The sequence below is a fragment of the Marmota marmota genome, unplaced genomic scaffold, assembly GCF_001458135.2.
Source record: "Marmota marmota marmota unplaced genomic scaffold, marMar, whole genome shotgun sequence".
Taxonomy (NCBI): Eukaryota; Metazoa; Chordata; class Mammalia; order Rodentia; family Sciuridae; genus Marmota; species Marmota marmota.
This window is the reverse complement of record NW_025999932.1, coordinates 29,869,913-29,892,776: the sequence shown is the minus strand read 5'-3', so window position 1 is coordinate 29,892,776 and position 22,864 is coordinate 29,869,913. Positions and strand designations below refer to the sequence as shown.

The window sequence follows — 22,864 nt, the reverse complement described above, 5'->3', positions numbered from 1 at the left end:
AGCATGAGAAGAAGATTAACATTGAAACAGGGATGAGAGGTCGGAGGGAAAGGGAGAGAGAAGGGAAATTGCATGGAAATGGAAGGAGACCCATCATGGTTATACAAAATTACATAACAAGAGGAAGTGAGGGAAGGGAAAAAAAACAAGGGGGAGAAATGAATTACAGTAGGATGGGGTAGAGAGAGAAGAGGGGAGGGGTGGGGAGTAGAGGGGGATAGTAGAGGATAGGAAAGGCAGCAGAATACAACAGTCACTAGTATGGCAATATGTAAATCAGTGGATGTGTAACCGATGTGATTCTGCAATCTGTATACGGGGTAAAAATGGGAGTTCATAACCCACCTGAATCAAAGTGTGAAATATGATATGTCAAGAACTATGTAGTGACTGGGATGTGGCTCAAGCGGTAGCACGCTCACCTGGCATGCGTGCGGCCCGGGTTCGATCCTCAGCACCACATACAAACAAAGATGTGGTGTCCTCCGAAAACTAAAAAATAAATATCAAAAATTTCTCTCTCTCTCTTAAAAGAAAAAAAAAGAACTATGTAATGTTTTGAACAACCAACAATAAAAATTAAAAAAAAAAGAAAAAGAACACAGCACACCTGCTTTCGAAAAATAGTTGTTTAAATAAAATACTACAAAATGGGCAAGGTGTAGTGACTCACGCCTGAAATCCCACTGGCTAGGGAGGCTGAGACAGGAAGATTCCAAGTTCAAAGCCAGCTTCAGCAAGGGTGAGGCACAACGCAACTCAGTGAGACCCTATTTCTAAATAAAATACAAAATAGGGCTGGGCATGTGGCTCAGTGGTTGAGTGCCCCTGAGTTCAATCCCGGATACCAATAAATAAACAATCAAACAAACCAACAAACAAACTGCAAAATGGAATGAAAAACATTATAATTAGATACTTTCTATATAACTTGTTTCTATGAAAGCTGAAATGTTTGTACCTTCCATTATCTCAAAAGATATGTTTGTTTTCATTTTGTTCAAACTGCTTATACTGGAATTACAAATTTTACTATAGTCTCTTGAAGCTTTCAGGTCTCCTAAGGGAAATATCAAATGTCTAATGAAACTTATTCTCACTCAGAAACAAAGTGATATTAATTTGAGTCCATGATACAATGGCCATAATACCCTCCTTTGGTTTGTAGAGTTGTTGTTTGTAGGTTTAAAAAATTTATAATGAAATTTGAAGACTATAAACATACAATCCATCAAATAAATGTAAAACGTTTTCCATCATTTTCATATTTCCAAACCGTACAATCCACTAAGGTGTATTAGGGTATTTCTAAGTTTTAAAATTATATATAAATATATGATAACCACATTTGTAGGTAAATCTCAATATTCATTGTACCATCTCATTTAGAATAACTGTTACACAAAATAGCATGAACAGGAGAGGGATAAGAATGAGGAGAGATTGCAAATACACATGAAGGATCTTTCTGCAGTGATTAAAAAGTTATAAAATTATAATGCAGCTATGTTTGCACAACTCATATCTTTACCAAAAATAAGTGGCTTGTGTATTTACATAAATGAATTGTATGGTTTGGAAATTCGATTTCGGTGAAGCAATTCCAATTATTTAAAAAGAAAAGGAGAGTACAGATATATTTTGTACTAATTACACATATAGGAATAGTATGTAATGCTGCCTAACACCTTACCATAGAACATTTTATGTAACAAACACACAATACACATTCTTTTCAAGAGCATATGGAACAACTAGCATAAAACAATTCTCAACAAACTTTAAAAATTAAAATCATATAAGTAAAATGAAAATATTCCTTAAAAATAAAATTACATTCCAAGTTTCTTAAGGATTCTCCAGACTGCTTTCCAGATTGGTTACACCAATTTGCAGTCCCACCAGCAATATACGAGTAAGCTTTTTCCCCCATATCCTCACCAACACTTATTGTTGTTTTTATTCTTGATAACTCCAATTCTTAGTAAAGTGAGATGAAATCTTTTAGAGAAGTTTTGATTTTCATTTCACTAATGACTAGAGATGTTGAATATTTTTCATATATTTATTGATTGAATATATATCTTCTTCTGAGAAGTGTCTGTTCAGTTCTTTAGTCTATATATTGATTGGGTTCTTTGTTTTTTTGGTGTTAAGTTTTTTGAGTTCTTTATATATCCTGGAGATTAGGGCTCTATCTGATGTGTGTGTGGCAAAAATTTGCTCCCTTTCTAGAGGTTCTCTCTTCATCTCGTTGATTGTTTCTTTTGCTAAGAAGCTTTTTAGTTTGAGTCCATCCAATTTATTAATTCTTGATCTTATTTCTTGCACTTAAAACTTGAAATGGAACCACCATTTGACCCAGCTATCTCATTCTTTGGTCTACACCCAAAGGACTTAAAAACAGCATGCTACAGTGACACGGCCACATCAATGTCTATAGCAACACAATTCACAATAGACAAACTGTGGAACCATCCAAGATGCCCTTAAATAGATGAATGGATAAAGAAATTGTGGTAGTATACACACAATGGAATATTAGTCAGCAATAATAGAGAATAAAATTATGACATTTGCCAGTAAATAGATGGAATTGGAGAATATTATGCTAAGTGAAGTAAGCCATTCCTAAAGAACCAAAGGACGAATGTTTTGTCTGTTAAGTGGATGATAATCCATAATAGGGGGTAGAGAGTTGTCATGGGATGAGTGGAGAAACTTTGGATTGGGCAAAGGGGAGGGAAAGGAGGGGTATGGGGTAGGAAAAATGGTAGAATGAGACAGACATCATTACCCTAGGTACATGTATGACTGCACAAATGTTATGTACAACCAGAGAAGTGAAAAATTATGCTCCATTTATGTACAAGGAATAGAAGAGCATTCTGCTATCATATATAACTGCGTGGAACAAATTAAAATAAATCAAAGATTGATGAACATTGTTAGTTATGACCAAGAAGCTCAGGTGTGCTACTGCACAGTATGGTGAATGATTGATAACAATAATATACTGTACATTTCAAAAAGCTAGAAGAAAGGATTTGGAAAGTTTTTAGAATAAGGAAATAATAAATTTTCAAGGAGATAAATATGTTTACCCTGATTTAAATATTTTGTAATGTATAAATATGTATCAAAATTATAGGGATTACCATTAAAATGTGTACTTTTTATATTTTCATGTATCAATTTTAAAAGGACATTTTTAAAAAGTTAAAAAATAGGGCTGGGTTTGTGGCTCAGTGGTAAAGCTCTTGCCTTGCATGTGTGAGGCACTGGGTTCGATCCTCAGCATCACATACAAATAAATAAAATAAAAAGATTAAAAAAATAAAAAGTTAAAAAATAAAAATAGCTGGTCACAGTGAAACAAATTTGAAATCCAGCTACTTGGGAGCCTGAGGCAGGAAGATTGCAGGTTTGTAATCAGCCTGAGCAAAAAATTTAGTGAGATCCTGTCTCAAAACTTAAAAAATAAAAAGGGCTGGGGATTTAGCTTTAGTGGTAGAACACCACTGTATTCATTCCACAATACCATAAAAATAATTTAAATTTTTTAAAAAAACATTTAAAAATCAACTGCATTTCTATATCATAGCAAAGAAAACTCTGAACGTGAAAACTTCTTTAAAATTTCATTTACAGCAGCACCAAAAATATGATGATACTAAGGAATAAATTTAACTAAAGCAGCCTAAGACTTGTATAATCAAAACTACAAAGCATCTATAAAAAATTATGAAGACCCAGTGAAGACATCTGCATATATGAAATGAAAGACTTCACATTGTTAAGATAGTAATAGTTAATACAGTAATAATTAATACAAATTAATCTACAGATTCAACATAGTCTCTATTAAAATCCAGCTGTTTGGGGAATTTGTCCACTTTAAATGGGTCGATTTTATGTATGTGGACTATTTCTATAAAGCTGTTAAATTTTTTTTTAAACAATAAATGAAGTTCTTTTCCTCTTCCTTTTCCAAACATTTACAACAGTACCTGGTAGGACTAACAAAGTAAGAACCCAAAAATAGGGGTAGTGGGAAGACGTTGCAGCAGCCCAGTAGTGAAGACTGTATCCACATAGAAGAGCCACATGATATAAAAACTCAGAAATATGGGGAAGTTCCACCACAAGGGTGGCCAGGCATGGAAAGCAGTCTAAATCTAAAAAGAAAGGGAGATAAGGCCTACGCCAAGGGCATCCACAAAGAAAGAGCTCTTTAGCCAGGGGTGTCAAAGATGAGTCAGATATTAAGAAAAATCAAAGTTGTGTGAGGAAATGGTCAGAGATAGGGCAATTTGCTACACATGTCACAGCATAAGCAAATAGAAAGGCATCCAGCATTCCTAGAAAACTTACCTAGTTTAGGATGTCAGAATTCCAAACAATGACAAGACATCCACCTGATAAGACAAAGATGAGGGAAGTAGGTTGTGATCTGGCATAGAGTTTCTAAGTATGTGAAAGGAATGGAGGATGCTCCTTATATGGGGGTAGAGTAGAAGCCTGATCAAGTGAGAAGGGAATTTCCTCAAGAGGGCATTCAGAGGAGGAATCTTGATCTAGAGTAGGATTTGGAAAAAGTTCATTTAGAGTGCACTTGGTTATGTTGGAGTCTGAGGAGGCTGAGGAGGGAGGGCATGCTCTAGGAGGGCTTGCTGGAATAGGTAGTTATATCCTGTGGAAGGTGAGAATTACATCCAGCAGAATGGGAACCAAGCAATGAATGGCAAGACCACTAGCAGTCTCAAGACCACACTGTCTAGAGGAGTTAGCTGGCATGGGGTGTCAGAGTCTTGGAGAGGGGGCAGCATCTGGTTAAGAGGACTGGCCAGCAGAAGATAAAAAAGACTAGAGCAGCAGATGAATGTGGAGAGTATCAGTCTGACAGCCTGGCCCAATGCAGAGAGCTAGAGCTGAAGAAGGGTGAAGAACAATGGGGGGTAATCAGAAAAGTATGCCACACCTTGCCTTGGCTGTGTACACATGTAGAAAATGAAGGAAAAATAAACTTCTATACAGCAAACTAAAGATAAGTTATAACATAAATGTAATAAATTGGATCTTTTTCCTATAAAGGACATTATATGTACTAAGGTATCTATATTAACCTCCTGACTATATGTGAGATAATAATTTTTGAAAAGAATATTCTTGTCCATAGGAACACAGCATGTAGGGACAATAGGGACATCATGTCAACACTGAATTTTGAATGGTTGGGTGGCGGATGTTTGATCTTCTGCTTATAACTTATCTGAAAATGTTCAGTTTTATGTATTTTTTAAATATTTTTTAGTTGTGCTTGGACACAATATCTTTATTTTATTTTTATGTGGTGCTGAGGATCAAACCCTGGGCTTCGCACGTGCTAGGCTAGTGCTCTACCACTGAGCCACAATCCCAGCCTTAGTTTTATATTTTGAAATGAAAGAAAGAAATGAGACAAAGACATTTTAAAAAGTGACAAGTATTAAAATAAGCAAAGTAGATCAAACATGTACAGTCAAGTCTCTAAAGAAAAAAAACTAAAACAGGGAAATAGAACAAATACTAACCCATGTTAAAAAAAATTCTTGAAATATAAATGGATGCAAAATTACATATAAAATATAAAAATGCACATCACATATCTGATAAATTAAGTCAGAATAATGAAGACCAAGACTTATCTACCAAAATTACTACAAAGAAAATAAATCCTTCAAACATATAAAAAGAGTAAGTACTGTATAATAAAGAGTATTAGATTGCCATCACATTTTTCAATACCAATACCTCATGTCAGAAAAAAAACTCTAGTTTTTAAATCTATTTACAATCTCTTGCCAGTCTGTCATGCTTATAAATGGTTCCAGGGCTCAGCCAGAGATATGGACTGAATGTTTTTAAGTTTAAGCAATCCATAGGGGAAAAAAGGCTAATTTTATACCCAAGTAAATGCCTTTCAAGTATAAAGAACGCTTATATACTAGTATTGAAGAATATTATCCCCATGAGTCTTTTCTGAGAAATCTATTACAGAATGAACTTCAGAAAGTTCATAACAATAAAGGGAATATGATAGATCTTAAACATATATGCACTTATATAACCTATGAATACATTAAGAGAGGAGAGCGTGGTTAATAGCTATGTGTACTCCGGGTGAAATATAACTTATGCTGGGGATGCCACAAAGTACCCAGGTCTAAATGGCATGAAAACACACATTTATTTCCTCACAGTTCTGGAGTCTGTAAGTCTGAGATTCTCTCACAGTCAGCAGGACTAGTTTCTTCTAAATGTCTCTCCTTGTCTTGCAGATGGCCTACCAGTCTTCTCCTCCCTGTGTCTTCTGTGCCTGACTATGACTTAATTTCCTCTTCTCATTCAGCACAATTTACAGTGGATTAGGACTCATCTTCATAATCTCATTTAACCTTACTTACACCTTTAAAGATCCTGCCTCCAAATACAGTCACATTCTTAGCTACTGGGGATTGGCTTCAACATGTGAACTTTGGAGAACATAATTTACCCCATAACATACCATAACTATAAAAAAATGGCAAAAGGGTGAATGGAGAGAGCACATGCAAAAACAAATTAGCTGTTTTCAGTAATTATAATAATAGGCTAGTATTGTGTTGATATTATTATTATTCTAAGACTGTTATATGTACAATTATTTGCAAATACTTTCTGTGTTACCATTCTCTGTATACTCGACAAACCAGTATACTCAATGTGGAAAAAAGGAGACAGATTTACCTTAAAGGAGGTCAAGTTAAAATGACATTCTCCCATTGTTGTTGTTTTTCTTCCTCCTATTCCCTTGCTCCCCTTCTCACTGAGCATGCCATCACTCAACCTCCAAATGCAGCTTTCTCAAGGACTCACTTCCCCAGTCATCTTCTGGCTCTGAACTCACTTCATTTACTGAACTCCAGTCTCATTGCTTTACATCATCTATATATCTTGCCAATGCTAAATTTCTTTCTCTAATCTACATTTCTTCCTTGAACTCTCTCTTCTGATGTTTCTATATCAGTTCTGATGTTTCTGTATCAGTCTATATTCAAGTTCATTTATTTCTCTATTATATCAATTCTGTTAAAAGGCTTATACAGAGGCTTTGTTTAACCTGAGGTGTATTTTTGAATTCTAAAATTTCAATTTTATTTTATTTCATGGCTGGTAATTTCCTACCTTTTAATTCATTTCAAGTAAATTTACCTTTACCTCACTAGTCATGACAAAGACTTTATGTGATATTCACATAAATACCTAAGAGTTGGTATGTGCTGATTTTCTTTACTCCTGAGAATGAATCACATTTTTCTGACTCTTTTTAGAATACTCATTCCAGAGATTTTTAGATTATATGCTGAATCCTGTAAGTATCATTTTGTACAAACTATTTTGTTCTGAAAAGCACTGATGTATTTGTTTTAGGGGGATCACTCATTTAATTAGATGCAATTATAAAATGCCATACCTACCATGTGTGGTGTTTCAAAACTCTAGTTTTTAAATCTATTTACAATCTCTTGCCAGTCTGTCAAGCTTATAAATGGTTCCAGGGCTCAGCCAGAGATATGGACTGAATGTTTTTAAGTTTATAATTCAGATCCTTTTCTGGCTGCCTCTTTTCTGAGGTTACCAAGTCAATCTCCATATAGTGCGGGGTTGCCCCAGTGCATCTTACTCTCTAAGTTTCCACACAGAGAGCTTTTTCTGTTAAAATAAAACTTGCAAAACTCAGTCCATGTTTACCACCTATTCCAAGTTTTGTCTCCTTTCTAAAATCTGCCTACTTTATAAAGTCCTCAGAGTAAATAGGTGGATGTTTTCTGTATTATGTCCAGAGTTTCCAGTTAGTTACTAATAGGAAGACCTACCCATTTGATAGGAGGTCACCCACCCACCCTTCAAAGTGATTTTTTATTTTGCAGGTCACTTTGTACTTTTTCTCTTAACAGCACTTTATCATAATAAACAGATGAAAACCATTATATTATCATAATTTAAATATTAAATGCAAAAGAGAACACAAAGCTAAATACTGAAATGTCTAGTAATGGACACTAATTATTATAACAGGAGGTCACATGACAATTATGAAATGTCCCAAAATATAAAAACTTTGTTCGAATATATTTTGAAACCTGAGATCAAAGGACACCATATTATAAGTCTTCATGAGCTTGTAGACATTCAATAACTCCAATCAAGCAAAGCACTACAATAAAAAAGTACATTTTATTTACTAGACAAGGTTACAGTGAGATTCTCTGTATTTTAAAAATTAATTCCAAACTTATATGTTCAATTAATTGATAAAGTGATAAATTTATTAGCATTTATTAACTGTTTACAGAAAATAATCAAGTACAGAAAATTCACTAACTATACTACTTAAAAGCAGGTATTTACACAGCGGGAAAACTGTCTAGTTTGTACAGTAACCAACAGGTCAAAGTCACTAAGGACAGCCTACACAGTGCTAACTTGATGACATTACTTGGGGGGAGAATTAATTCATTTACTTCAGGGGCCACGTGTTGACATTCTATCTACATTAAGCTCAGAATCATAAAGAATTCTATCTGACCTCCAAAACTACAGAAAATTCCATATAGCTTGAGGCAAGAAATATGAATACTGTTACTACATACCACTAAATAATTTAAGCATTATTCAACTCAAAAAGACATCTGATTACTATACCCTACATACTTTTGAATTCCAGCTGCAGACCCCTACTCTCACTCAGAGGAGTGACTCCACCCCTTCAATTTTCTTGACAAAGAAACTTGAGACTACAATATGTGAACCATTCAGCTTTATTTCTGTCATCTGCATCCTTTTCTCCTTTTTTCTCATTCTTTAGATTTCAAGGAAAAACTTCTATTATTAATAGTTTTAGATGCAAGATATCACAGTAGCAAGTATGCTTCTGTCATTTCAAATTGAGAAGATGAATTTGTACCTACAGTCATACTTCATTAACAAGGGGCTCAGTAGGCTGGAGACTTTCAAAATTTAAAATACTTTTCTGGGTAATGCCCATAATTAGACATATTTTCTTTTAAAATTTCTAACTTTGATATACAGGTATTCTATTATAGGTATTCTATCTCTGTTAACATACTAGGGACAGACTGTATCACTTAAGTACTTCGGGGTAGAACAAAGTGACATGGGACAATTGTTTATTTTCACTATTACAAAATAGTATGACAAGAAAGAGCCATATGACAAATCACTAAGTTTGCAAAGCTGTTCAAGACAATGTTTGCTCCTTTCTGAACAGAAGATTTATATAACTGCTTATATTTCATTCTTTTCCTTTCTTTCTGCCAGGAAGATCCAATTAACTCTGAAATTTCACCACAGTAATAATATTGGATTTACAGTTTATATATCTATATGTCCTGACTTTTTACCATTATTTATATCTCATTATTTGTCACTCTATTTAATATAATCCTATTAATGCTTAAAAAAAGCTCCTCTAAATATTTCGTGGACAAGGCAAAGAAACAGGAAAGGAAGGCTGGCTGCATATTAACCAAAATTATGGACTGATTCTCATGCATAGTCAACACATAGCAGGACAAGAATTCAAACAAAACAAAAGGACCAATGTAGGAAAGAACAGTCAGACTATGACAAATTTATTTGTAGGGGTGGTGTGGTAATATTACTTTTGACATAAAAATAACAGGACTACGGTGACTATTTTGATTACTAAAATCACTAGAAACAGACAGAACTTTTAATAAGGGTAATTTCATATCGTTGCTTACGTATCTAACAGCATAATGATGAAACAGAAATATCAAGTCAGAAATACAAAGGCAAGATAAGGAATATTTTATTGTTTTGTACTCCTCTCCTATAACACAATCTTCTCATTAATTATTTAAACCCTAAGTTTAAAAATATGACAGTACTTCAGCACAGAACATGTACTCCTTAAAAATTATAAACACTATGACTTATAATGTATAATTCTCTCTCAGCTCCAAATAGTTAGGGATGTCATAATTCCCAGTGTGATTTAAATAAAATCCACACATAATTCCCTAGCCAAGTGTGCTATACATTAATAATTAATTCATATATGTGAATGTTCTATCTTGCCTAAAACCTTTCATTTTGAAAGCTAAATTTAAAAAATAGGAACATGATGAATCATCATAAATAATAAGCATTATAAAATTAGGACACTCATATACATTATGAACTTCCTCACATATTGCAAAGAACAAGCAACAGTAGACACTAAAATGGAATAGTATTAAATACACAACATTTCATAATATTTTCCTTCTAAATCTGTAACTACTTTTTCAAGTTACTGCTAATTTAACAAGTCATTTCAAATGTCCATTTATACAGTACAAATATTTCAAAATTTAGATTTCAAATATTATTAAGTAAAATAGTTTTATAAAATTTATTTTTTCAGAACTGATAACAAAAGGCATGCCTGTAACATTACAAAATTATGAAAAGTAAAAAAATTAATGAAGGGAAAATAAAAATGTGCCCTTTAAATAAAAAGAAATATTGCAACCGCTAACTTGAGTTTCAAAAAATAAAGATGACTCTTACCTATATTCACTGAATATTATATTTTCTTAGGCCACATTTTTACAACTAAACTTTACACAGAACTTATAATAAGATAGTCATTCCTACCTTGTATCCAGGTCCTAATTGATGAATTGCAAATATTTGTGCTGGGTTGAGAGCTTCACTGAACACATACACGGCACCAAGCTGACCACAGAAAACCCTATTTGCATCAGCAGTTTCTGAAGATCCAAGAAAGCACTTGTCATAGCTCTATTTTTTAAAAGTCACAAAAAAAAAAGTTATTATTTTGTAAGGACAGAATATTTAAGGAGACCTGTCTTCATCACCACAAATATCTTAAAATATCACAATAATAGAAGAAAGCATCAATGAAGATTTTATAGAACATTTAAATAATAAAAGCCAATAAAGATTTTTAGAGAAAACAAAAATATATCAAATGATGTATATTCGAATTTGACTTCACTTTTCCATTATGGATACATTCCTCTATTTTTATACACTATGAAAATGGCATAAAAAGAATCAGTCATTCTCCTGAGTAGGCAGTACACAGAATCAAATAAAAAATGATCCTTTAAATCTGCTGCCTAAAGCAGAGGGTACAGTGCTACATCTAGAGGTTTTAGCAACTAAGGAGCCATGCTTAAGAAGACGCTTCCCACCTATACTTTTAAAACTCTTTAACTATCCAGACCAGTGAAAGAAGTTACTGCTCAGTTTCATTCACTATCACAGGATACTCCACACATTAATTTTAATAAACATGATGATATCTATCACTTTATATACGTGTGTGTATACATACACACACACACAATTATACATGGAATCTCTCTGGTGCCTCAATAAAATGCAAAATTATGAATTGAGTACAAAGATAAGAATGCCTCATTAAATATGCAAGCTATAATTAAAAGTATGGAAACTAAAGATGTGACTAAAGTATGTGGATATGTGCTACTACTCAGGCTTCTCCATATTCTGAAGCGCTATCAGAAATAATTCAAAAACCTAAATCTTTTTTTAATACTATCCTATAAGCTAATGTCATTCAATAATACCATTGGAGTTTTCTTTCACTCAATAATAAAAAAACTGTCCTCTACACCAGAGAATAAATAGGAATGAGAATTTAATCTTTGTTTCCTAATTATTCTCTTTAAATATTCATTGACTATGCCTCAACTATGAGTTTATAGGGAAAAAAAAGAACGTTTTCCTCTAAAGGCACAGTTAGGGCAATGAATGTTGTAAGTTTTGAAAGCCACTTGTACATTCTGTTGCATATTCTTTTTTGTTTCTTCCTGTCTTCTAAAAAAATTTTTTTTAAATGTGAAAACCATGATTCTTGGCTTTCAATCATAAAAAAACAGTCTGAAGGTCAGATCTGGCTACCTCCCCACACTTCTATCAGACAAACTATGGATAATGCATACAGTGCTATTTTACAGAGTACAAGAGAATATAACTCCTGCCCCACATAAGATTAAAGGTAAAAGAGATGCAGATAAAACTGACAAGTGAACTGTGCTAAAAATAAAAGGCAAGTCATTATAAAATCAGAGATGTTGAAAGTATTGCATATTATTGGCCTTGGAGGTGCTCTGGGAATTAAATCATATTATTACTTTGGATGTAATAGGCCAGAAAAACAAGGAGAGGCAAAGTAGAAAAAGAGTAGACACGCTTGAGATTTCAACTCTACATCTCTTATCTAGAATCCAACTGTGTTATCTCTTCCAGGGCTAACACGCTTGATGAAACTATCTTCTCTTTGCTATTTTTGTAATAAGTCATCTAAATGATCTTCCTTCGTTTATAGTCATTTCCCTTTAAGGTGTTCTCAATATTGCGGCCAGATTGATGTTTTTAAAATACAAGCAGTCATTACTTTTTTGCTGAAAATCTTCCATTTTTTTTTTTTTTACCATGGGTAAGATGGGAAAGCCCAGGCCTTAGGTTTGCTTATGAGATCATACATGGTTTGACCCCATTGCATCTACCTAACTTCTTATCACCACTCTGTCCCTTTCTCCCTCTGCTATATACAAATTGTTATTGTTCTTTGAACTTTCTAATTCTGCTCTAAAGCCTTTGTACTTATTCTTCCCACTGCACTATAAGTACCCAAATATCCACATGGCTATTCAACTCTTCTCAATAAAATCATCATGGGCAATCTGGCTTCTCCATTATCGACACTCTCTTTCATAGCTGTTCCCCACTTTATTTTTCTTCATAACATTTAGGGAGAATAATAGTGACTATAAGTTATCTATTCTATTTAAAGTCTTCTTTCTATATCCCAAAGTGGTAAGACACATTTTTATAGTGCTGGAAAGAATAAAATACTCAATGTTTCTTGATCTAAAATACTGAAAAACATATCCAAGTAATGTTTCTTTTAAAAACTCATATATCTTTTGACAATTTAAATATACTATATTTAAGACTTAAAAGATTGACTAAATAAAAATAATAAACTTTCAAAGTAAACCTCTATAAGACTATTTTATTTAATACTTGTAACACTGACAGACCATACTCTCAAATATATTAAAACACAGATTAAAAAGAAAAAAACTTACATCATTTGTGTTCACATGCCAAGCCATATCACCATAAGATACCAGCTGTCCATTAACATAACACCGGATTTCACTGTTCCTCCATCGATTGTAAATGTGGACAATGCTGATCATATACCACTTAAATAAAAATAATTTAAAATATCAATACATAATGTTTAGTTATCATTGTCTAAAATGCAACCCTAACTTTAATAACACGCTATAAGAAAATGTTTGAAAGTCAGACATGGTAGCACATGCCTATAATCCCAGATATTCAGTATGCTGAGACAGGAGGACAGCAAATTCAAGGTTAACCTGGGCAACTTAGTGAGACCCTTCTTGAAATAAAAAGGGATAGGGTTGTAGCTCAGTGGTAGAGTACTTCACCAGCAATGGGCAAGGTCCTGGCTTCATTCTTCATAATCACAAAAAAGAAAAGAAAACGTTTGAAGGACTATTGATGCATCACTCACTACCATTTTCTCAAGTTACTTTCTCTCATTTCTCACTATATGGCACATAAAGAACAAATCTATAGGGGCTGGAGTTGTAGCTCACTGACAGAGAGTTTGCGGAGCATGTGTGAAGCACTAGATTCAATTCTTAGCACCACACACGAATAAATAACAACAAAGCCCCATTGACAACTAAAAAAAACTATTTAAGGAAAAAAAGAATAAATCTATAATGAAGAAAGAGCTAGAACACCTTGCTCCCTATACTGATAGTCCTCTTTCACTATACCATGATTTAAAAAATGCAGAAATACAAGTATATTTTTGTTACTCATTTCTTCATTTAATTACATTTACATTATGCCAGGCGTTTCAGATGCCCAGTTCTGACCATAAGCCTAGTTATCCTATAATTTATGATCTAGTCAAATGGATGTGCAAGAGGCAAATAAACAAATAATTACAAATCACTACATGCAGTACACAAAGGAAAGAACAGCATAAACTGAAAAAGAATAACCTAAGATTCTACTATGAATTACATGGTCAGAAAGACACATCCAAGGAATTATTTCAGCATCTGTAATAAGATTCAAGATATTTAAATTCTATAACTTATGTGTACTAAATCCACTAATTATTACATATTTTTAACTTAATAATGTGTGTATAGTCATTATAAATCAATAAATGAATTCCTCTTGAGTTCTTATTTTCTGTTACTAATGTCAACAAAAACCATTTTAAGTGTCAATTTTGATATGACCTGGTCAAAGTTGTAACAAATAGATAAGGATCAGATAGTAAACAGATTTACAGAATACCTTTAGAAATCTGGGCTTTTGGGTTTTTGCATAATGTGATACCACTAAAGAATTTTGATCAGCAAAATGAAAATCACTATGGTGATGACCATAGTTTAGGTGGCAGCAATGCTGAAGTGGAATAGTTAGGCAAAGTATGGATAAACATAAACCTGAAAACCACTGAAAAGCTTTAGGTAAGAACTCTTAAAAGCCTGAATGAAGACAAAGGAGGGGGGATAAAATAATAGACTGATCAGAAGCACTGATATGAAAAAGGGGAGTCTATAAAGGTTTCCAATATTTCACTGAGAAAGGCAGTAGCACTATTAAAATATTTAATAAAGATTGTTGGCTTTGGAGTTAAAAAAAATAGTTTGCTTTTGGTTGTAACAATGATGTATGATAAGATAAAATAAATTAATAAATGAAAAGACTCATTCATAAATGAATTAATTTATCTCAGTTATGTCCACAGTATTTTTTTAAAATCTATTTTTCTGCCTTTTTTCCTTGAAACATGTACTCTACAGAAAATGGACACACATTGAGTTTCCAATGCTTCAAAAGAGCCCAGCTTTTGACTTTATATTTTTCAATTAAAGAAAATCAGAAAAACTAGAAGACTATGTATGCATTTTGACATTGTGTATTTATATGAGGTCAACTTTTAGTATGAGACCCACTAATTATTACCATCTAACAGATGTATCTAAGGAGGACACAACCAGGAACAAAAATGTTTATTCATTCATATTGAGAACTCAAAGGTACATAACTTTCTTTAATATAAGAACAATAAAACATGATTATCTATACAAATTCCAATAGTAACAAACTTTCTACAAATTAGGTAATATTAACTAATGGTTTACATCAGTTTTATAAGTCATACAGCTAGCAAGCAGTCAGCTGAGAAAGCAAAAGTCTAACATAGATGGAGACAGGGAAAATGGTGGATCAGAGGAATTGTAGCAGTACATCCAGACGGATTTAAACCAGCAGTTCTACAGCAGCATATTGAGGTATGAAGGCTGTGAGAAAACTCCAGTGGAAAAATCAGAGAGCTACTAATTAGGGCAAAACCAAAAATATTGGTTTCTAGAATACATACAGAATAAGAGGAATAGACTATGACAGCACCATGTGCACAATAGCTCACTTGAGCAGAGGAAGCTCCTCTTCAAGGAGCCAAAAGAAGTTCTCCCACAGAATTTAAGATAAACAGTTATGGCTATCCAATAAATTATCAATATCAACAGAAAATAAGATCAGATACAGCAAGTACAGCCAGTGCACAAGACAGTCCCTGCACTCTTCAGAGCAGATAGTGAAAATGGAGAAGCAGCAACACCTTAAAAGACTTTAGACTTCCTGAACAGGAGACCAGTAACACAGAAAAACTGTGACAGATGCTGCAGTGTCCAATCTATGGAACTGTAAAGCAGAGAAAAGCAAAGGGCACTTTCAATTGAAATCATCAGTCTGAAAAGGAGCATGGCTGATAAGGTGGAACCTGGAAAGCATGACCCAAGATAACCTACTGCAAGACCTATGCCACCACCTCATACCCAGAAGTGTCTGGAGAAGAGACTGCTATGTCACACACCTACCCCCAGGACACAGACTAAGGTTCTATGAATGAGTGGTGTGACACAATCCAGATAAATCTACAGGCTGCACGGGCAGGAGGGCTGGCCAACAGCCCTGCCAGACTTAACACTCCTACCCCTGGTCACATTAACAAAGCCATTTTGAGGGGCAGGTCTGCTCAGAAACAGACAACACTCCCAAAGACAAGCTGTCAGGCAAGAAGGGGGCAGAGCTCAGCATTCAGACATCCCTAACAAGTCTGTTTATTTCCAGTCAGAGCTGAGAATAAACAGTACAATGTTTGTGTCATATAAACTTCCTCACGGTAGGAAAATTCTACCAAAACAACTGGAAAGAAATGTCTCCATTCTAAAACACTCAGCAAGAAGAACGAAAAAAAATAAGTTTTATGACTTATTTATTGTATTAACTGATTCTTAAGACTCTTCACTCATTTGGTTCTTTTTCAGAGTTCTATGTAATTTTAATTATTCATCAATTAACTGAACCCTCTCTCTATACATCCTATCTTCTTTCTCATTTCCCTTTCTTTCCCCTTTCTTTCATCCTTTTTTCTCTCCTGATTCTGTCTTCCTTCCCTCCTGGGCCTTTTATTCTTCCTTCATTTCTATTGTATTTATTTCTATCCCATTTTGCAATTCAATTTAGTCCACTATCATCAATTTTTAATCTTTTCAGCATTATTGTTTTCTCTTTAACAGGGTTGTAGAGAACATTAGTAATGACTTTTATAGCATATGTTGATATATGGTTTCCTCTTTTTTTAACTTTTAATATTTTATATTTCTGCTGTTGATTAAATATATTTTTTACTGTTTTCTTTAATAGTAAACGAAAGTTCTAAAGATGACTCATTAAAAAGGTATAAATTTATAGATTAAAAGAAATTGCCCATTAACAAGTGACGAGTGAAGATAAAAGGATTTGTTGAATGTTCTAGTCTGAGACAGATACCACATTCAGTTAACACTTGTTTCCTAAAGTTGTCTTACAAAGACTCTAAAAGTGTCCTTGCTATTATAAACTGTTAATTACTAATGAAGCAGCTGTCATTCATAGAGGCTGACTATTTGTCCCATATCCACCTAATTAGTAAGTATCAGTTCTATGGTTTGACTGTAGCCTTACCTAGCTGAAAAATCCATTGTTGGTTTCCTCTTAAATTACTACTGTTACTGGCACTATCTCCTCTCAAATTCTTACTGGTGGTTAAAGACTTAGATTATGCTGACTGGATACACTAAAGCTGAGAAACACTCACAGCCCACAGCTTATTATAAAGAGATAACTACTCACTAAAGGATACCCACATAAATAAGAAGACAACAGATGTGCAAATAAAGAACCTCTGAAAACACAAGGAAACAGTGCAGCAAAAGGCCTCAAAAAGTTTATAACCCTCAATAGCTAAACCCACAGATAGTGACTGAAGTAGATGAATTCCTTGACCAAAAATTCAAAAAGTTAATTGTAAAAATAATAAATAAATCAAAAGAAGATCTCAGGAAGTATCTGAGGGAGAAATATACAATGTGAAAGCCTTTCAGTTAAGAGGCAGATATTCTGAAAAAGAACTAAAACAGAAATATTGGAAATGAAAAGCTCAATAAATGAAATTTAAAATTCAGTGGAAGATCTTACCAACAGATTAGAACAAGTAGAAGATGGAACTCAGAGCTTTAAGATAAGAGAGTCAGCTTTCAAATTCAGGTAATATATTTAAAAAACAAACAGAAACTATGATAAGAATATTAAAGAAATCTAGGACAATATTTGGAAGCTGAACTTAAGAATCATTAGACTCCTTAAAGGAATAGAGACACAGGCTAATGTCATTAATAAACCTTTTCAATGAGATGACAGCAAAAATTTTTCCACACCTTGTGAATGAGATGGACCTCCAAATACAGAGGGCACTTAGAACCCCAAACAGGAAATATCAAAAAAGAACTTCTCCATGGCACATTATAATTAAAATGCCAAATATACAGAACGAAGATAGAATACTAATATCCCCAAGAGAAAACCATCAGGTCACATCTAGAGGTAAACCAATGAACATAAAATCTGCTTTCTCAACAGAAACCCTAAAAAATCCAGGAAAGCTTAGAACAATACGTTTTGAGACATCAAAGAAAATAAATGTCAACCAAAATTACTATATGCACCAAAGCTATCCTTATAAAATCAAAGCAGAAATAAAAACATAATAACATTCATTATAATAAGCTAATAAAATAAATTTAAACTAATTAATGAATATTAAGCAGCATTGGATAAAATACTTTAAAAAATTCTACGTACAGAAGAAGTTAAAAGCAAACAGCACAACTTAGAAAAGGATATATCTCATAAGAAGAGTACTTACACAAGTGAGAATCAGTACCAGTTAACTATTAGAAACAAATAAAAATCAGTAAATACTAAATATCTATATTCATAATAAAAGTAAATGGTCTCAATTCTCCAACTAAAAGACAAGAGACTGGCAGATTGGATTAGAAAACAAAATCCAAATATATGTTGTTTAAAAGAGACATGTCTTAGGCAAAAACATTCAAGGACTGAAAGTGAAAGGATGGAAAACGATATTCCATGAAAATAGAGCCCAAGTATAAGTAGGAGTAACTACTCTCACATGTAACAAAGCAGACTTCAAGCTACATTAATCAAAAGAGATAAAGGTCATCATATACGTAAAGGAAACAAACAAAAAGACATAGTAATATTTATGTCCCAAATGTGAGTGCACCTATTTACATACAAACAAACAAAGAAGAAGGAGGAGGAAGAAGAGAAGGAGGAGGAATTGGGTTGGGTGGTTCTCAAAATAAAGGCTCAGACAGAACTCAAAACAATAATATTGGGTGATTTCAACATACCTATCTCACCAGTAGACAGGTCATCTGGACATAAAATCAGTAAGACACTTAATACCTAAAAAATACTATAAATGAAACAAATATAACAAATATCTATAGAATATTTCACCCAATAACTGCTGAATTCATTTTCTTCTAAGCTGCACATAGAACTTTGTCCAAAATAGATCATATTTAAGTCTGAAATCAAGTCTTAGCAAGTATAATAATAACAATAATAATAATATAAAATAATTCCCTGTATCTTATCAGATCTTAATAGAATAAAATTAAAGATCAATAGCCAGAAAAACTATACAAACACATGGGGTTTGAACCACACACTTCTGAATGATGAATGGGGTCACAGGCGAAATTTAAAATTTCTTAGAATTAAAGGAGAATACAGATACAATACCTCAGAATCTCTGGGACACAATGAGGCCAGGTCTAAGAGGAAAGTTTTCAGCAGTGAATGACTACCTTTAAAAAAAAAAAAAATCAGAAAAGGGGCTGGGGCTCAGTGGTAGCACACTCACCTAGCACTTGCCAGACCCTGGATTTGATCCTCAGCACCACATAAAAATACATAAATAAAATAAAAGTATTGTGTCCAACTACAACTAAAAAATAAACATATTTTTAAAAGTAACAGATAAAACTAAAATCCAGATGATCATTAGGAAATGCTTTGAAAATTTATATTCCACTAAATTGGAAAATCTAGATGTAATGGATACATTTCTAGACACATATGACCTACTAAAATGAAACCAGAGGATATACAAAACTTAAACAGAGCAATAACAAGCAATGCGATTAAAGAAGTAATAAAAAGCCTCCCAATAAGAAAAGCCAGGGACAAAAAGAACTGGTAGCTGAATTTTCTCAGATCTTTAAACAAAAAATAATGCTCAGACTCCTCAAATTATTTTATAAAATTCAAAGAGGGTAAACACTTCCAAACTCATTTTATCTAACCTGTATCACCTTGATACCAAAACCTGATAAGACAATTCAAGGAAAGAAAACTACAAAGCAATATCCTTAAGGAACATAGATGCAAAAATTCTCAATAAAATGTTAACAAATAAAATTCAAGAAGACATTAAAATGACCATACACCAAAATCAAGTTGATTCATGGCTCAACATATGCATAAACAAATGTAATACATCACAAAAACAGAATTAAGGACAAAAATCATATGATCATTCCAGGAGACACAGAAAACTCCTTCCACAAAATTCAGCACCCATTGATGATTAAAACAATGAAGAAACAGGGGATAAAAGAAACTTACTTTGACATTATAAAGAACATATACAACAAACTCAGAGCTAACATCCATACTAAATAAGGAAAAATGGAGAGTACTTCCTCTAAAATCAAGACCTAGACAAGGATACTCCACTCTCACCACTCCCAGTTAATATAGTACTTGAAATTTTAGCCAGAGAAATCAGGCAAGACAGGAAAATAATACAAATACAAACAGGAAAGGAAGAAGTCGAATCTTCACCATTTTAAGGTTTTTTTGAATCCATATCATTCCCTGACCCCATTCCTACCGAGGCCCCTTAGAATCATTGTATCTAAAGAGAACTATCACAAATAGATACATGGTTTTCATAAGGAAAGTTTTTAAAAATGAGAGTAAAGAGATTAAGTTGTTTCTCATTGATAAGTGACCATTTATGTTTTAACTAATGTCTTATATATACTATTTAAACCACTTTTTCCTAAAGTTTTCTGATGAGAACAATCATCCATAACTTTTATTAAAAACACATTCCTAACATGAAAATTGTAATTTGAAGAATCTGTATCTCTAAAAAGTTCTAATGATATTCAAATAATTTTGGTGCCCTTCATAACCTCTATCTGGGTCTCAGCTCAATTAAAATAATTCAGAATTTCTGGAAGAGAGGCAATGGGATTTATAAGATAACAATTGAGATTTGAATCCCTTCTTCCCAAAATGAACCCTACAATTCTAACGAAGAAATCTATTTATTCATACTCATTGCTTTTTATACTATTTTACAAGTATATATAAATGAATGATTACTAACTTGATATTCTTTAACAAAAACAACTGTTATAATCCTGTAAATATAAAACCAAGATTTTTATTAGCATCATATAAAGTTTTTTGAAAATATCATCCAAAATAATATTATTGCGTAGCAAAGCATTCATGGGATGACAGAAACCAAACAAAACAGAAAGAAAGAAATTCCCCCCACTATGTATGGATCATTGTATGGCTCTATTATGGTTTTATACTTTAAGGATAAGGCAGTATTCATGTGAGCAAAAGTTTGACAATCTCACTGTCATATACCCAAGAAGAAACCCTGAACTTACAAGGGGGACTGGTCCTTAAACGTATAGGAATGGGAACTTCTATGCTTCTATCCTTGTTTGGACTTTCAGATGGTTACTCTGACTACAAAGATGCAGTCTAGTAATTAGGTAGGAATATACCTCTAGAAAAATCCAACTAATGATGAATGAATTATATCTTATAAATCTAATTATTATTGTGGCATATTTCTCCTTTTTTTCTCTTTTCATCTTTCAGCTTTACAGTAGTTTTCAAAATGTATTTTGATTTAGTCTCCATTATTCTATAGGACATATATGAAATAAAGATATATTTCATGGGCCAGAACATTAAAAGAAGCACAACCTTCCTCTTTCTTAAAGCCATGATTATTCAAATAGAAATTAACAAAACCTTCAATCTTAGGAAAGATTCAAAACTAAACGATAAATATCTCCTAAGAAAAAGGTCTCTCTGCATTATCAAATGAGCCCTAACATCTATTTTAAAAAGAATAATTTGTGAATCAACAGCATAAACAAACAGGAGTGTGTGCAGAGGTGCACATGTATGTATGTACACACACACACACACACACACACACATCTGAAGTCTGAATCTGTGCTCTAAAATCTGATTCTATAATTAATCTAAAGGAATAATCAGAAAGGATAAGAAAAGGGAGAAGTAGAATGGGAGAGAAGAAGGAAAGATGAAAAAGAGAAGGAAAGGTAAAGGAAAGAAAAAACATATGGAAAAGAGGAGGAAGATGGAAAGGAAAACAAGAAAGATTTATAACTCAGAATAACATTTCTTCAAATATTCTTCAAACACAGTTCTTCTGAACAATAATCAAAGTAATACAAATTTCACAAATAAAATTTGCCTTTGAAAAATCTCTGAATAATTATAAAAACACTTTACTATCATTTTAATAGATGCAAAAGGAATAAAATGATACTGTATAATTTAAATATACATATATATATATACACACACACATATATATATATATAAAACTTACTGGTTACTATAATATTATTAAATATAGCTTGAATAAATTGTAATAATATATGCCAAAACTTTAGGAACAGTCTTGGCAACTAAGTAATTATATTTTCATTAATCTGGTATAAACCACTTTCTCAAAAGAAAAAAAAACACTCTTTTCTTTCTTTGCATAAAACACTGAAAATTAACTTATTTATTTTTGCATTATACATTATTTTACCAGAAGCAAAAAAGGCTAGTAAACTTTACATTTTAAATGGGTATCAGACAGCAACAATCTAAATTATTTGGTCTTTATTGCTCTACCTTTCTTCTTATTACCTAACAAAAAAGCATTAACTATAACAAGGCCCAGGCTCTCTCTTTAACTTTATTATTAGGAGTAACACTCTTTTAACCTTATACTGGTAAATAAACTATTCAGTATAAGTTAGCTGTCCACATAAATGTAACTTACTCCTTTCGAAAGCAAATGAGCTTAATGCTTTTTTAATGCTTTTTGTGTGTGTATTTGTATGTCTGTGTTTCTGTGTGTGTGTGTGTGTGTGTGTGTGTGTGTGTGTGTGTGTGTGAGAGAGAGAGAGAGAGAGAGAGAGAGAGAGAGAGAGAG

The 22,864-nt window shown here is 33.0% G+C and overlaps 1 protein-coding gene across 12 annotated transcripts in view; it reads right to left on the bottom strand.

Moving 5' to 3' along the window:
- Nbea (neurobeachin) overlaps positions 1-22,864 on the bottom strand; it is a 646,499-nt gene that overhangs the window by 536,486 nt on the left and 87,149 nt on the right. For all 12 annotated transcript variants that reach the window (XM_048800828.1, XM_048800832.1, XM_048800829.1 and 9 more), the window contains exons 7-8: positions 13,197-13,316; positions 10,708-10,854 (exon numbers count right to left, since the gene is read on the bottom strand). In XM_048800828.1, coding sequence (XP_048656785.1) covers positions 10,708-10,854; positions 13,197-13,316 — 267 coding nt within the window. The remainder of the gene's footprint in view (positions 1-10,707; positions 10,855-13,196; positions 13,317-22,864) is intronic.